General features: G+C 43.0%; 1 protein-coding gene and 1 non-coding gene across 2 annotated transcripts in view; one reads left to right on the top strand and one right to left on the bottom strand.

Moving 5' to 3' along the window:
- TNFSF11 (TNF superfamily member 11) overlaps positions 1–3,359 on the top strand; it is a 34,042-nt gene extending 30,683 nt beyond the window's left edge. Inside the window, exon 5 of the mRNA XM_060129332.1 lies at positions 2,938–3,359. Within this exon, the coding sequence (XP_059985315.1) occupies positions 2,938–3,359 (422 nt within the window). The remainder of the gene's footprint in view (positions 1–2,937) is intronic.
- Positions 3,360–13,004: 9,645 nt separating this feature from the next.
- LOC132509051 (U6 spliceosomal RNA) lies at positions 13,005–13,111 on the bottom strand. The gene has a single exon (XR_009536872.1). It is a non-coding gene; the product is annotated as a U6 spliceosomal RNA (small nuclear RNA).
- Positions 13,112–16,991: the final 3,880 nt, after the last annotated feature.

Genomic DNA, 16,991 nt, shown 5'->3' with positions numbered 1-16,991 from the left:
TAAAATGCATTGGGGAGTATTTTGTGAGGTCAGGATTCATGGCTTTCTTAAGGGCAGCTCAGCTAAATATCTGGAGAGACTTCTTCTCTAATGTCTAATAGCATGACCCTAGGGGCTGGGGTGGCTGAAGGTCATCTAGTGATGGAAGCCCAGGCTTGCTGTGTGAGGTCCTCCAACCTGATAGGGGGGCTGTTCTCATCTTTTCTCCCACTATCGCTATTCATGAGCTCTCCGGGTCACACGGACGGCTCTTCTCCCTTTTCCTCTGCGTGCTGTGTGCATTCCGTTCTTTGCTCGAACAGTTTCCCTCGATCACAATCCTCTCCCTTTTCTCAGCCCGCCCACATTTGACCCAAGCCCTCGCTGCCCTCTGTCACTGGGCTGAGTTCACGTGGTCGCCACTAATTTCTGCAGCTTCCACTTGGCAGGTGCTTTAACTGAACTTCAGCCATGGGCTGTGTGACCTGCAGAAATGGAAATGTTACATTTTTCATTTGGTGTGCCCATTTCTTCTTTTCTCCCCTACAAAGTGCCTTGAGGGTATACTGCTTGATGCATTTCTTAACTGTGGATAGAGTGAATGCCCGTAGAAAGCACCATTCAGATATCTACTAAATGACGAAATTGATCAGCGAATGGATAAATATAGGCATGTTTAGAAGGATATAAGGACACTCCTTCCACTTGACTTGAGCTAACAACAGGAGTGGTATGCGGTCAGGGTTTCTGTGTTCTCCTCTCTCTTTCATATCCTTCCCTGCCTTTCCTGGACTGTATCTCTGAGCCCTTGGTCTAACGCTAGCTGATCCAACCTGTCGAGAGGGTAGACGTCACCTTAGTCATTCTGCTGCTATCTGTTAAGGGCCGTCATAGGAGATAAACTATAAGACCGATAATTGATTGCATGAAGGATTGAATACAAGAGTAGGGGAAGAAGGAGGTAACCATGGGATGGTTTGAGATAGGAAACACCTTGAGTTTTTTGTAGCTCTGTCAATGGACTAGGTGGCTGTTTACCAGCCTGGAGACGTTACTTTGCTAGTGTTCATGAGGATGTGATGCATAGAGTCTTACAGTCTCATTTTGACTCACTTGGGACCATGGAATGATATTTACATTTGGGATGCTTTAATTTAGGACGATCTGAGGTAGGACCTCAGATGAAAAAGGGCAGGGCGCTGTGCTGGGTTCTGGAGGCAGCAGTGCCTGTGATGGCTTCTCAGGCGCGCTGGGGCGCCCTCTTGTGGATACGATATGCAGTTCAGGAAATCTGTCCTGTCCCTGAGCACGGGGATTGAAACCATTGGCTTCTTTGCCTTTGCAGGCATGTCTAAGGATGGGGGGTTGCCCCACCATAGCTTGGACCGCGCTGCATTTTTTTTTCTTCCACTTACCCTACCATCTAGTTGGTTCTGGAACAGCCTGGTATTGAGGTCCCCAGACCATAGCCCAGCTGCCCAGTAGCCCTCCAGGGACAATAGAACATTATCCTATTTGTGGCTCTCCAGAGTAAGATGCAGGTGTTCAAGTTTCCCCAGGATTCAGGCCAGTCTTGAAAGTTAGCCAGTGTGGGTTTCTGGTTCTACAAAGATCTCCCAAGGACCCACTCTAGCCAAAGTGTTGTCAGCTCTGATGGATCCGTGGAATCCAGTTTAAGTCTAAAATCCGTGGGGGATTTCTCTTGGGTGACAGGCGGCAAAGAACTTCTCCCTGGCTGCAGAAACTACTCCCCACCCCATTCTGAGACTCCTCAGCTCTGTTTTGCCTTGTTGAAATCCTAGCAGATGACAAGCTTAACTTAGCATAAGTGTTTACAAAATCCTCTGGAGGAAAACTCTGGACTTTGCACAGTATAACAGCTTTTTTCCCACTAGCTGACATCTTTTCCAGTTGGCTAATAGGTATCCGTATAAATATAAATATTTGATTACTGAGGTTTATCATGGAGGTAGTCCCAATCTGTAAAGACCTAGTAAAGTACACTAAAGACCTGAAATATTCAAAGCGTTGGACACTTTGCTGACTTAGAAGATTTTCTAGAAACTTCTGCTGCTCCAGAAACAGTGACATGAAGATCGGTTGTCACATTTCAGGTGTGAGAAGGAGCTAAAGGAGAGTTCTGGTCTAATAATTAGAAGAGGTTTTACCATCCTTTGGGCACAAAGGATTGAATGAAGTTGTGAAGCTGGGGAGTACAATGCCAAGGATACGTTCTTTGTGAACTTCTCTGGGGGTAGCTTTTCAGTCGTGTGACCTTGGGAGGCATTTGGGCTATTGGAGGAGGGGAAAATCAATGGTGATGAGAATATAGAGTTTAAGAGTTTGACTTTTTGGTCCAAGTTGCTGTGACCCAGATTTTCAGCTCCTTCTATATACCTCTCTCCATGAATTAAAAGAGAAAGTGGGGTCACGTGGAGTGTGGATATTCTCTTCCTGTACTTGTTTCTTGCTTTCTTGTTTCAACTGCCGCTGGCTGATTCTCTTCCTTCAACCTTGAATGACCTTTATGTTTCTGTTGGCTGAATTCCTCCTTTAAGTTATCAGGCTCAGTAGCACAGCAAAATCGTTCTTGAGCCCTCTGGGAGGAAGTAATCTCTTTCCTTTGAATTCCCATTGCAATATCCACACCTTTCTTATCAGGGCCCGAGCCTTGCTTCCCGTCTGAACGTATATCATACTTATCCCTTGTGTACTATAGGCTCGTTGAGGGCAGGAAAAGTGAGATTTTGTATTTGTCCCCTCTCAGGTGCCTAGCAGAGAGCACAAGTACTTCTTAATGTACTGGTACTCCCCTTTTAGAAAATAAATTCTGAGAAATTATTCTCCCATTGGAACAATGACTGTTACAGTAGGTTTTTCTCCAACCTCATAGAATTGTGAGGATGTCCTTCTCCTTGAAGGGGTGGGTTTTAAATCACGTGCCTCTCTTTTCCTCAGGTTCCCATAAAGTGAGTCTGTCCTGCTGGTACCATGACCGAGGTTGGGCCAAGATCTCCAACATGACTTTCAGCAATGGAAAACTAATAGTTAACCAAGATGGCTTTTATTACCTGTATGCCAACATTTGCTTTCGACATCATGAAACTTCGGGAAACCTCACTGCGAATTATCTTCAGCTAATGGTGTACGTCACCAAGACCAGCATCAAAATCCCGAGTTCTCATACCCTCATGAAAGGAGGAAGCACCAAATACTGGTCGGGGAATTCTGAATTCCATTTTTACTCCATAAACGTTGGGGGATTTTTTAAGCTACGGTCTGGTGAGGAAATAAGCATTGAGGTATCCAACCCTTCACTACTGGATCCAGATCAAGATGCAACGTACTTTGGGGCTTTTAAAGTTCGAGATATAGATTGAGCCCCATTTGATGAAGCGTTTTCACGTGTTTCCTAGGATGTATAGAAAACTTTAAAAACAAGCCAAGAAAGATATATGTAGGTGTGTGAGACTACTAAGAGCTATGACCCACAGGGTACGAGAAGACCCATGCCTTTGACTCTGTAGGGAGCGAATGTATTTACAGCCAATGGGAGATGTTGGACTCAAGGTGTGTTACGATCTAAGGGTTTTCTTACACAGTGGTTTTTAAATTTTGTAATGAATTCCTAGAATTAAAGCAGATTGGAGCAATTATGGTTGCCTTTTTGAAAAACTGCCTTTGGGCTATGGGAGGGGTTAATTCTCTGTCTCTAATCCGTGGTTAGGTGCCACGATGCAGCTGAAGTGGAAAGGGGGTCATCTAATTGCAAACTGATGACCATCTGAAGGGTTAAATTCTTTTGAATTGTTACATCATGCTGGAACCTGCAAATAAATACTTTTTTCTAATGAGGAGAAAAAAATATATGTATTTTTATATAATATCTAAAGTTATATTTCAGATGTAATGTTTTCTGTGCAAGGTATTGTAAATTATATTTGTGCTATAGTATTTGATTCAAAATATTTAAAAATGTCTTGCTGTTGACATATTTAATGTTTTAAATGTACAGACGTATTTAACTGGTGCACTTTGTAAATCCCCTGGGGAAAACTTGCAGCTAAGGGGAAAAATGTTGTTTGCTAATATCAACTGTATGATACTTCTTCATTCTTTTTAACTTAATAGATTTTTCAGACTTCTCAAGTCTATTTCCAAAAAATTTAAATGGATGCCTTGAATAATAAGCAGAATGTTGGCCACCAGGTACCTTTCAAATTTAGAAGCTAATTGACTTTAGAAAGCTGACATTGCCAAAAAGGATACATAATGGGCTACTGGGATCTGTCAACAGTATTTATATAATTATCGAACAGGTGTTTTTTTCTACAGGTGCTGCAAATTGTAAATTTTTTTCATGGAAAAGTTATCAGTGGCTTATAGCAAAAAAAAATTCCATTTTTAATTTAGTGGAAGTTATTTTATACTATACAATAAAAACATTGCCTTAGAATGTTATTTTTTTTTTTGGTATGAAAATAAATTTATAGGAAAACCTGCCTTGTGATTTTGTGCTTCTCTTTTATGTCTGTCTTGCTCTGTGATCCTTTCTCTCCAATATGGTAATGTGGCTTCTATCTTTCCAAAGGTTACCGGGAGAAATGCAGATTTAATTAAAAATTAGGAACCGATTCAATTAAATTGCTGAACCTTGGAATTTGAAAAATAATTTACAAGGGATTTGTATGCAAGAATGTAGCTGATAAAACACAGAGGCTTCACCACTCAAAAAAGAAAAGTTTGTTATGCCTATATCGTGAGAAAAAATAGTGCTTTGCACAAGTTCATAAGGCCCTGCAGAACAATCATTTGACCTGGAGGAAACCCTGAACGTTGTATCTCTCACTGGTGAAGAAGCATTAATAGTGGCTGGACGCTTGTCCTCATGGAAATTTACGTGAGGGAGCCATCTAGCCCATGTTGATTACTCCACACGAGACAGAAGGAAATGAACAGCTTGGGAAGACACAGGAAGCTATAATTCAAGACACTTGCCACTTGTGGATAAATGCTTCTTGATGGTTGGAACAGGATAAAAGGAGAAAAATGGCAGAGGTTACAAAGAAAAAAATTGTCAATTCTTTTTGGGGGTGGGACTTGATCATTGACCAAAATACACCTGTTGTTTTCAAACTATCAGTAAATCTGAGGTGGATTCGTACAAAATGTTTGTTACATATCCCAATTGCTGGTCCCAAATTCTTTGTTTAAGGAAAAATTAACTTTGAGGGGCCACTGGAGAATTTCTCTACTCTCCACTGACACAAAATCTTGTTACATAGAGAGCCTTATTAGCTACCCTGGCTTCTAGAATATGACTCTGTCATTTCCAAAGGTGAATAACATTCATTCATTCATTTGCTTGTTTGCTGCACATTATTTATTGAGCATCAACTATGTGCTAGGCACTGTACCGGGCACTGGGGATACTACGGCACTCCTCTTGCCCTGCAGGAAACTTCATTTCAGTGGGGAGCCAGCCTTCTAAGAGTGTGGTCATCTCCAAGTCTTGGGCATCTACAGAATGCTGTAGGAACAGAAAGGAGGCCATTGAACCCAATAATGGGGATCACAGAAGGTCTAGAAATGAAATCAAAACCGGATAGGAGGTGGGCTGAATATCCCTTCCCACGTTTAACTCAGAGGCAACTAACTTGCAGTCTCTCAAAAATGAGCTAAAACACAAGGCCTAGGGATGGAAAAAACCTGGAATCTAGTAAGAAAATACCTGGTGGTACTTCGTTGCTGAGCACAGGGTTTCTCTAGTTGCAGTGACTGGGGGCTACTCTTCATTGCAGTGCGTGGGCTTCTCATTGCGGTGGCTCCTCTTGTGCCTGAGCACGGGCTCGAGGCACATGGGCTTCAATAGTTGTGACACATGGGCTTAGTTGCTCCGTGACATGTGAGATCTTCCTGGACCAGGGATCGAACCCATGTCCCTTGCATTGTCAGGTAGATTCTTAACCACTGTGCCACCAGGGAAGTCCCAGAAAACCTTTCTTATCTGTGCTTCACAATAAAATCCTTTGAAATTTGTTGTGCACTGTTAATATCATAGCCTTTAAATTATTTTTAAAAAGCCATAATATGACATAATCTTGTTTCTATAGGGGGCTTAGGGAGATTTCTGTGGTTATTGGTACCCCTGGAAGGAATGAGTCATTTAATGTCCTGGGTCTACCAGAATACAGGTCCTGACCCAGAAGTGGTAGACCAATTTAGTCCACTTAAATAAATCTTGAACAGATATTTAAAAATATTATTTTTAAGAGAGAAGAGTGATGAATATGTAAAGGCAGAGAAGGGAGCTGCTGGTGGCAATATTAAGCCTCCTTTTGGCTGTCCTGAACAGTTCAGATCTGGCCCAAACTTGCATATCACTCAGTAAAAGGACTCCTGAAGTTCATCAGAACCCCCGTAAATAGCACAGCAGCTCCCTTTCATTAGAGGAAGACACCCCTTAGGAGCCAGATCTCTACGGATGCCCCAGGGGACAAACATGAATTCCTTCCTGGCACACAGAGCAGTAAATATACTCTTTTCATCTCTATCTTCTTACATTTCAAGTGCCCCAGCCATGAGCCCCTCCAGCCCACCCAATTTGGTTCTGTAAAATGTACACTGCAGTCACCAGTCTTTCAAAAGAAAAAAAAAATTCCCTTCTTATCCCAGAAAAGGGCTTATGAACTATAGTACATCCAGTTGTCAAAAATCAAGTCTATTCATGCATTTTCATGCACTTTTCTTTGCCTTGATCAATGATTAAGAAATACCTGCATTTGTTTCTTCTCTTTTACCAAATCCATGCCAGCATTAGTCCCATGGTTAAAAATTGCGAATCGGGCAGTAGTAAGACATGCTTCTTTTCAGGTTTTGAGAGCCTCCTATATATTGAACACTATGCTAGGCTATTTTCATACATAATATATTATAATCCTCACTACAATTCAATGTAATGACTGTTATGATCCCATTTTATAGACTCGTAAATAATAAGTGACATCTGGAGTGCGCGTGTGTGTGTGTGTCTGTGTGTCTGGGATTTGAATGTGAAAATGTAGTAGGCTTTTTTTGGCACTCCTGCAGTCACAGACAATGTGACTGCTGTCATTCCTTCTACCTGAAATGTCCTGCCACTTCTCCCCTGACCAGATTCTCACCATCCTTCAAGACCTTGTGTAAGCCCCACATTCCCCATGAATCCATCAGTCATCTTTTCCTTGTGAATTCCTATTGTTCTCTGTGGTTGTGTGTGCGTGTGTGTGCGTGTGTGGTATGTGTGTCTATTCTAGTGATTCTCTCCTTTAACCTTGACTGATATACATACTCTCCAAATCAACTAACGTGAGTATCCAGTCTAATAATTCATTCATTTAACCAAGAGTTATTTAGCACTGTTCTTTGTGTTTTAACCAAATCTAAGACTCAGTTGTCTGTTGTCTCCTACCACTTTTGATTGTCTCCTAAGTCGTGGTCATGCCTTCCAAGAGGGGTGTGAGCTGCTTCAGTACCAGGGAGGCTGTTCTCTGTGCTTCTCTTGTACTCCCAAATGTGCCAAGCAGATAAGGGAGGGAGGCAGGTGAAAAGAACTTGATACAGGCTTGTTGAGTACATGACTGATGAATTCACCTGTGTCCTCTGTCAATCGTAAGCATCCACAGCCCAACTTGTGTGTGTAGCTCTTAACAGCCCCTTGAATTTTGGCCCCAACTTCCTGCTGAGGCTACACAGAATGGGGTGAGTGGTGGGAGGGGGAATAGAACCAATGGGGCCACGTTTATGCGTTTTTACAGGTGTAGTGCCTTACATCAAATTCCATGGCAAGGAGATACAACAGAGTGGAAGCAGAGCAAATTTCATGTTTTGAGATCAGAGAGCTGGTCTTGTCCCTGCAATAACTGTCTCAAATTTTGGATCAGACACTTAATCTTTCTGTAGCTTACCTTCTATATTCACAAGATTAAAATATTTGGGTTGGCCAAAAAGTGCCTTAGGTTTTTTAGTAAAAATAAAAGACACATTTTTCATTTTCACCAAGAACTTTATTGAACAACATATTCACCCTTTTGTTCCACTACCTTCTGCCATTTTTCAGACAACTTCATAATCCCATCTTCCCAAAACTTTTTATCTTTTTGAGCAAAGAACTGTTCCAGATGCCTTTTACAGTCTTCCAGGGAATTGACATTTTTTCCACTAAGAGAATTTTGTAAAGACTGAAACAAATGGAAATCCGAAGGTGCAATGTCTGGTGAATACAGCGGATGAATGAAGACTTCCCAGCCAAGCTCTAACAGTGTTTGCCTGGTCATCAAAGAAACGTGCGGTCTTGCGTTATCCTGGTGGAAGGTTAAGTGTTTTCTGTTGACTAATTCTGGATGCTTTTCATCAAGTGCTGCTTTCAGTTGGTCTGACTGGGAGCAGTACTTGTTGGAATTAATCGTTTGGTTTTCTGGAAGGAGCTCATATTGAGGACTCCCTTCCAATCCCACCATATACACAACATCACCTTCTTTGGATGAAGACTGGCCTTTGATGTGATTGGTGGTGGTTCATTTCACTTGCCCCATGATCTCTTCCGTTCCACATTATTGTACAGTATCCAGTTTTCATCGCGTGTCACCATTTGTTTTAAAAACGGAACGTTTTCATTACGTTTAAGTAGAGAATTGCATGAGGAAATATGGTCAAGAAGGTTTTCTTTGCTTAACTTATGTGGAACCCAAACATCGAAGCGAATGACATAACCAAGCTGGTGCAAATGATTTTTCACGCTCGATTTGGGTATTTTGAGTAGGTCAGCTATCTCCCGCATGGTATAACATTGATTGTTCTCAATTAATGTCTCAATTTGACCTCTATCAAGTTCAACTGGTCTACCCGACCGTGGAGCATCGTCCAGCGAGAAATCTCCAGCACAAAATTTAGCAAACCACTTTGACACATTCAGTCAGTCACAGCACTTTCTCCATACACTGCACAAATCTTTTTGTGCGTTTCAGTTGCGTTTTTACCTTTCTTGAAGTAATAAACCATAATATGCTGAAAATGTTGTTTTTTTCTTTCATCTTCAATATTAAAAAGGCTACACAGATTTCACCAATTTTGATGTCTTTTTTAAAATGCATGCTGATATGACAGCTATCACATACCATCTAACAAAATTGTTTCAAATTAAGTTAAAAATAACTAAGTGCTTCTAGAGCCATCTTACAGAACAAACCGAAACAACCTTCTGGCCAACGAATAATAATAGCCACTTCACCTGCCTTGCGTTTTTGGGAGTTCAAGTAAAACAAACGTGCAAACGTGTCAAAGGGAATAAATTATACTATGGGCTGAATCGTGTCATAATCCTTGAAGGCAGTCTGACCAGTTACTCAATTGGACCTGATTGGCATCTAGGAGCTGTCCTGAAGTCCAGCTCATTCTCACCCCCTTTGGTACCATCTCCCAACCAGAAATCATTTCTGGGGAAGATTTTAGGGGTCCATGGGATCAATTCATGTGCTGGTCTCTATGTTGACCCGGATCTTCAAATGAATTCTATTTTGATTTGACATTTCAAGTGGTTTTTCTCCTGTTGAGCTCTGGTTTCACACTCCATAGGCTGAGCTCATCTCTTTCCAACTTTCCTTTTTCTAAAGGAAAGAAGAGAAAGGAGGAAAGGCAGAAAGGGAGTGCATTTTCATCACAGTTACAATGGATCACTTTCTCTTTCCTGCAGGCGAAGTAAAATGGTCCTTGAAGTAGCAATGAATCAGAGTCTCAGGACCAAATCCATCTTCTTCTCCCCGTCCACCGAGCACTTCTATACTTCTCGCTCTCAGCCTGGGAGAGCTGATCAGCCTTGTGGTAAAAATGAGGGGAGTCCATGGAGATGGCATCTGAGATAATTCTTCATTTCTTAAAAAATTGATTCTTTAGGGACCTCCCTGGCAGTCCAGTGGTTAAGACTCTGTGCTTCCACTGCAGGGGGTGCAGGTTCAATCCCTGGTCATGGAACTAAGATCCCGCATGGTGTGCATGGCATGGCCAAATTAAAAAAAAAAAAATAGAGCATTTAAAGACCACCTCCATCTAAAATCCTCACAGCCTAGAGTGTCTAGCACTTAATAAGGACTCAGTAAAATACAGAACAAAATTTGAGCCAATTTTTAGAAAAATAAAAAGTCTTAGAGAGGATCTCCAAGAGATATGTGTGTTACAGTAGAAGGAAAATTCCCCAATATAAAGAATGGCTCATAAGGAGAAGCATTTCAGACAGCAAGTTAGGTTGGTTAGAAAAGAGATATTTTGGGGGGTGTGCATATGTGTGTTGCGTCCATGTGTATTTGGAAAGTATAACTCAGGATGCTTTTATCTGTTAAGTAAGAGAGTCACCCTCAAAGTGACTTAAACAAACAATGGGGGAATTAGGAAATTTTTTTTTTTGCATAACAAGAAATCCAGCGGACGATCAGGCTACAGGTATAATATGTCAAGGCTCCAGGTCTGCTTCTTACTGTTCCCTTTGATCTGTTCTCCTTCACGTGTTGGCTTCACCCTCTTGGTGTTAGCAAAATAGTCGCAGCAGTTCCAGGCATCAAATCTGGATACAACAATGTTCAGATGAAAAAATAATAAGCACGGCTAGCCCAGTCTCAGCCAGTGCCCTTGAGGGGCTCCCAGCAGTGAAGGGAGTAGGTTTTGCAATTCCCACAAACCGGTTTCTAGCTAGAAGCCAGATGAGAGCAGAGGAAGCTGTATGCACAGCTTCTGGAAAGCCATATTGATAAGGATTTTTTATACCACTTTTGTGTACAGAAGGCAAACTGGAGAATTTCTCTGCAGCAAAACCCCATTGAGCACTAATCCACTCACAGCTGTGTGACCTTCACCTGAACCTTTCCCTCCATGCTCACTTGGCTTAAAAGTAATGCTTTGGGGCTGGATTTCCAGCACACACACATTTTTTCTGAAATCTGAAATACCCCTTAAATGTCCTGCTCTAGCCAATACACGAAGGATGTAATATGGAAGCTTGCTGTTCTTTTAACGTGAGCCCTTCCTGGCTTGCTAGAGGCTTGTTGTTCCAAACTTGTTTGGCTGCTCAGAACATAAGATCAGTAGTCATTCTGAGTTCTGAGATGACTGAACAATTGCTTTGGATCAACTGCACGACTGGCCCAAATGACTGCAAAAATTGGTCGTTCAGGTGATGGAGAAACATGTTTCAGCTGAACAACAGTCGAATTTGTGTCAGCCAGCTGATGCGGCCAAAGCCCAGTCTGCTCTTCCTACCCGACCCCCACCTCTGCTGGCTCCCAACCCCCCTTCACAGTCCTCTCTTGACAGGATGATTTTCTAAAACACAGTCACAGTCATGACACTCACTGGAGCCATACATCATTTCTCAATGCCAACAGACTAAGTGCAAAACGTCTACTGGCATCAACCTCTCTTTGCAAGCTTTTCTCCTGAAATCTCTGTCCCCTGGCCTCTACGGGCTATGCTCCAGTCACACCAAAATACCACCTGTTGGGAATTCCCTGGCGGTCCAGTGGTTAGGACTCTGCGCTCTCACTGCTGAGGGCTCGTGTTCGATTCCTGGTCGGGGAACTAAGATCCCACAAGCTGCGTGGTGTGGCCAAGAAACAAAAAAACCAAAAAGACAAAATACCACCTATTACCTCATTGGCCACACATGCCCTTCACACCTCTGAGACTGTGCCCGCTGCTCTGGGTGGCCTTTCCCCCCTCTGCCTCATATCTGTCCCTTATCCTTGAATGTACAGCTCCAACGTCACCTTTTGCATGAAACTTTCTCTATTCTCATGACCGTCAGCCAGTTGATCCTTCCTCTGGGCCCCTGTGGTGCTTTGGTTTAGTGCTCAAAGGTTAAATTGTAACTATTTACTTACTGTTTGTTCCCCTCACTAGGGCAGGGACTTTTTTTTTTTTATTCATCTTTGTGGGCATGGTACTCAGCCCGATGACCAGAAACTAGGGGCTGCCCAAGGAATATTTAATGAGGAAAGGAAGGGAGGGAGGAAGGAAGGAAGGAAGGAAGGGAGGGAGGGAGGGAGGGAGGAAGGAAGGGAGAGAGGGAGGGAGGGAGAGAGGGAGGGAGGGAGGAAGGGACAGAGGGAGGGAGGGAGGGAGGAAGTAAGGGAGGGAGGGAGGGAGGAAGGAAAGGAGGGAGGGAGGGAGGAAGGAAGGAAAGAAGGGAGGGAGGGAGGAAGGGAGGAAGGGAGGGAGGGAGGGAGGGAGGGAGGAAGGGAGGGAGGGAGGGAGGGAGGAAGGAAGGGAGGGAGGGAGGGAGGAAGGGAGGAAGGGAGGGAGGGAAGGAGGGAGGGAGGGAGGAAGGAAGGGAGTGAGGGAGGGAGGGAGCAGGAATGAAGGAAGCTGGTCAACCTGCTGTCCTAAATCCTAGTACTCCTCATCCCCCTCTCAAGTCTTATCTCTGGCCAAGAATACACATGAAGACTGAAGGTAATGAAAAGATCTGAAGGTAGCATCTGGAGGGTGTCTAGCTGCCCCAGGCAGCTCTTCAATAGCCAGCCTAAACAGCACGAGCAACAGCCTTCTCTCTGTGGAACAGATGCTCCTCACTCAGCAAATGTTATACTGAGAGTCTTTTCTGTGCCAGTCATGTACCAAGTGCCATTAAGAAAAGAAAAGAATTAGACATGGCCTTCAGTGGTCTACAATTTAGTTATCTCAGTCTTCTCTTCTGGGTACCTCAGATTTCATCATCCTCTTGTCTCACCTCATAAACTTTCCCTGCTCTTTAGTTCCCTGTTGTTTCTAAACCTTGGATGTCATGCACAAGGTCCGGAGAATGCCCCTATTTTCACATCTCACTGAACCTGAATGCAGAAGTCAGATGATGAGCCTCTTTTTTGTTTCTCTGGGCTTTCCTTTGCAAATCTGCTTTTCTCTCTCCTCTCTTTCTACGACTCCAATTTCATGTATATTAGACCTTTCACTCTTTCCATGTGCATCCCACACTCTCTTCTTCACTTTCCATCATTTTTTTTTAAAATATGGAACACTTCACGAATTTGCGTGTCATCCTCGCACAGGGGCCATGCTAATCTTCTCTGTACCATTCCAATTTTAGTATATGTGCTGCCGAAGTGAGCACACTTTCCATCATTTTTGATCTCCATGCTTCAGTCTGGGTATTTTCTACTGATCTGTTTTCCAGCTCACTAATCCTAGCCTTTACTGTGTCTTATTGCTGCTAATTCCTTTTAATGTATAGATTTTAATTATTGTATTCTTTAGTTCTAGAATTTCTATTTTTATATAAATTTATTTTATTTTATTTATTTTTGGCTGTGTTGGGTCTTCGTTGCTGCGTGTGGGCTTTCTCTAGTTGCTGTGAGCGGGGGCTACTCTTCATTGTGGTGCGTGGGCTTCTGATTGCGGTGGCTTCTCTTGTTGCAGAGTGCGGGCTCAAGGCGAGTGGGCCTCAGTAATTGCAGCGTGTGGGCTCAGTAGTTGCAGAATGCGGGCTCTAGAGCGCAGGCTCAGTAGTTGTTGTGCACGGGCTTAGTTGCTCCACAGCATGTGGGATCTTCCTGGACCAGGGCTCGAACCCGTGTTCCCTGCATTGGCAGGCAGATTTTTAACCACTGCGCCACCAGGGAGGTCCCAGTTCTAGAATTTCTATTTGATTTTTTTCATAAGTAGTTTTTCGCTGAACTTCTCCCTTTTGTCATCTACTTTTAAACTGATTAATCTGTGTTTGATATGTTTGATAACTTCAATATTTGTGTCATTGTTCTAATTATTATCGCTACATAACAAACCACCCCAAAACTTAATGGCTGCATAAAGCAACCACTTGGCTGGAATCATTTAGAGACGTCTTCCCTCAGGGCTGGCAGCGGATGCTGTTGGCTAGAGGTGCTTCCTCCCACGGCTGCCTCAGGGTGGTTGAATTTCCTACATGGTGCCACTTTAGAAGCTAAATAGAGATTATGGGGACGAGGGGGTGGGAAAGTAAGAGTGCGGGGAGAACAGTCAGAAGGTTATGGCTGCAGGGTCAGATTTCAGCATCCAAAATACTGATGTTCAAAGATGGTAAGGACACACGGGCACACACCTCATTCCACCCCCATGCCAAGCTGCCGGAAAAAAAGTGAAAGATTGTATTGTAACAATAATTATATATTATCACGTTATGATAATTAACATTTATTGAGAGATTACCAGGTACCGTCAAGCCTAACATCCCCACAAAATAACTGTCACCAACAGATGAATGGATAAAGAAGATGTGGCACATATATACAATGGAATATTACTCAGCCATAAAAAGAAACGAAATTGAGTTATTTGTAGTGAGGTGGATGGACCTAGAGTCTGTCTTACAGAGTGAAGTAAGTCAGAAAGAGAAAAACAAATACTGTATGCTAACACATATATATAATATATATATTGCACACATATATATGGAATCTAAAAATAAACAAAAATGGTCATGAAGAACCTAGGGGCAAGAGGGGAATAAAGACGCAGACCTACTAGAGAATGGACTTGAGGATACGGGGAGGGGGAAGGGTAAGCTGGGACGAAGTGAGAGAGTGGCATGGACATATATACACTACCAAATGTAAAATAGATAGCTAGTGGGAAGCAGCCGCATAGCACAGGGAGATCAGCTTGGTGCTCTGTGGGGTGGGATAGAGGGGTGGGATAGGGAGGGTGGGAGGGAGACTCAAGAGGGAGGGGATATGGGGATATATGTATAACTGATTCACTTTGTTATAAAGCAGAAATTAACACACCATTGTAAAGCAATTATACTCCAATAAAGATGTTAAAAAAATTGCTATTATTATCCTCACTGTACAGATTTGGAAATGAGGCAAGAAAGGTCAGCAACTTGGCCAAGGGCACACAGTAAGTGGCAGAGCCCAACTTCAAATCCAGGCAGTTATATTCCATAGGCCACTAGGCAACAGGGTATTATACACAATACAATGGGCCAGGTACACACTGTCTTCCATTTTCTATCCACATCCTTTCTAAACACCAGGCAACAGCAGTTACTTAGAGCTCAGTGCAGCCATTACCTTTAGACCGGAAAGGTCGAGCAGGAATTGGGCTTCACCATCGTTTATTAGGTCCTCTAATCAAGGCCCCCAGTGACCACAGTGGGGGGAGGCTGGATCTGGAATTTGGATTTAGTCACAAGATCCAGCTCTAGTCTAGGCTCTGCCATTTGCTAGTTCTGTGACCCTGAACAAGCCATGTGACCTCTCAGTGTAAAGTTTCCTCATTACTAAGATGAAGATACTAAGGCTGTAAATGATGACTATTATCTTCATGACTATGGAATTGGAGGAGAGAAAGAAAGAGTGAACAGGCACACCCCCACTGCTGGGAGAGGCGCGGAGAGTGGCAGCAACCAGCCAGAGGAAGGCAGCATTCAGACATAGACCCCTCTGAGCTCAATACTGAATTAGTGAACAATGCGGTGGAGTGTGTGAGAAGAAGCTGCACGAGGGGACAGGACACAATGACAAGGGGGAAGTTAACCTCCTCTCTCCCTTCCCTGTGTTTGCTGGGGGCAGAGGCCAAGGGCTGAGAGTGAGCTTCTCCTCCTCCCAATACCCCCCTGACCTGGTCGCCATAGGATGGGAGTACAGTTGTCTCTGGGGAGGATGGAGAGCAGTTGGGAGTGGGGAGGGGATGGGAACAGGGACGGGAGAGGCAGTGGCAGGTGGGACTGCCAGCGAGCTGACACTCCAAGATCCCAGCTCATGCTCCATTGTTCTATCAGACTTCAGTTGTAAAGCAAGTAATTAAAAGATAAAATGACTAAGAACTTTAAGCCAGTGCTGGCAGAGTCTTAAACCCCTAGGTTGCAGGGCCGTGAAGACCACACTGGTCTTGGGCTCTGCGCAGCCGCACTTGGGTTCTAGACTCTGCAGCAAAGCCAGGTGGGCTTGGCGGAGGAGGTGGGGTCGGTTCCGCCTGGAGGTCTTCTAAAGGCAACGTCAAATCACAAGTGTGAAAACACAAAGGGTCGTTTTATTAGGTTCCCTGCCTCAGATATACAGGCTCAGCCTCCTCCGTCCTCCTTTTAGGGAGACCAAGGATGGTCTTTCTTTGCCTTAGTTTTTGCTGACTACCATCTATTGGGAGGAGGGTTTGGACACTGATGTTCTAGGGCTGAAGTGGCTATACTAAGTGAAAATAAACACTAATAAATCCTGCCTTCCGCACAGGGGTCACATGCTGGCTTTAGGGAGCCATTTACATCCATCTATTTTTTTCTTACCGAGGCTTACAGTGGAGAAGTAACATTAGTCACATGTCACAGTTTGACATGCATTTTATTAGACGTAGGACCGCTGTAAAACATCACCCTTCAGCTAGCTTTAACTCCTCTGCCGCCACACAGTTGCTGCTAACTTCACCTTCAGGGAGTGCCTTGTTTAGACAGGGCCACTTTTTTTGGGGGGAACTGATTCATTGTTAAAAATGACTCCTCAAAATAAATTGCTATAGAAATGGGTTGCAATATTTCCAGATATAAGAATCAACTTATATCTGACTATAAGATGCAGCCAATGATATACAATAATATAAGAGCACAGATATATTGCATCTTGCATAAAACCCCATGGCTGTCTGTAATAGAAGCATTCCTCATAGTTTAAATTTTATAAACATTGCCTAAGAGTGCGTTCCTTATGCATTGTATATTTTATCTAAATTTAATGTTGGCTCTGGGACATGTTAAATTCTTAATAAATTATTAGAATTTGAGGAGGTGTCATTTTATTTTATTATTTCCAGGTTTATTGAGATGTTGACATAACATGTAAGCTTAAAGTGTACAAGATAATGATTTCACACATGTATATATTGCAAAATTATTACTAGAATTTTTTTAATTAGTATTATTCTTTGGATGATTCAAATTTCTTAAAAATACCCTAGAGAAACCAGAATGGGAGGGACACATGTATGTAAAAAGATGTTAACCAAAGAAATATTCTTTACAA

The sequence above is a fragment of the Lagenorhynchus albirostris genome, chromosome 18 (genome assembly GCF_949774975.1).
Source record: "Lagenorhynchus albirostris chromosome 18, mLagAlb1.1, whole genome shotgun sequence".
In the NCBI taxonomy this organism is placed as follows: Eukaryota; Metazoa; Chordata; class Mammalia; order Artiodactyla; family Delphinidae; genus Lagenorhynchus; species Lagenorhynchus albirostris.
This window is presented reverse-complemented; position numbering and strand designations above follow the sequence as displayed.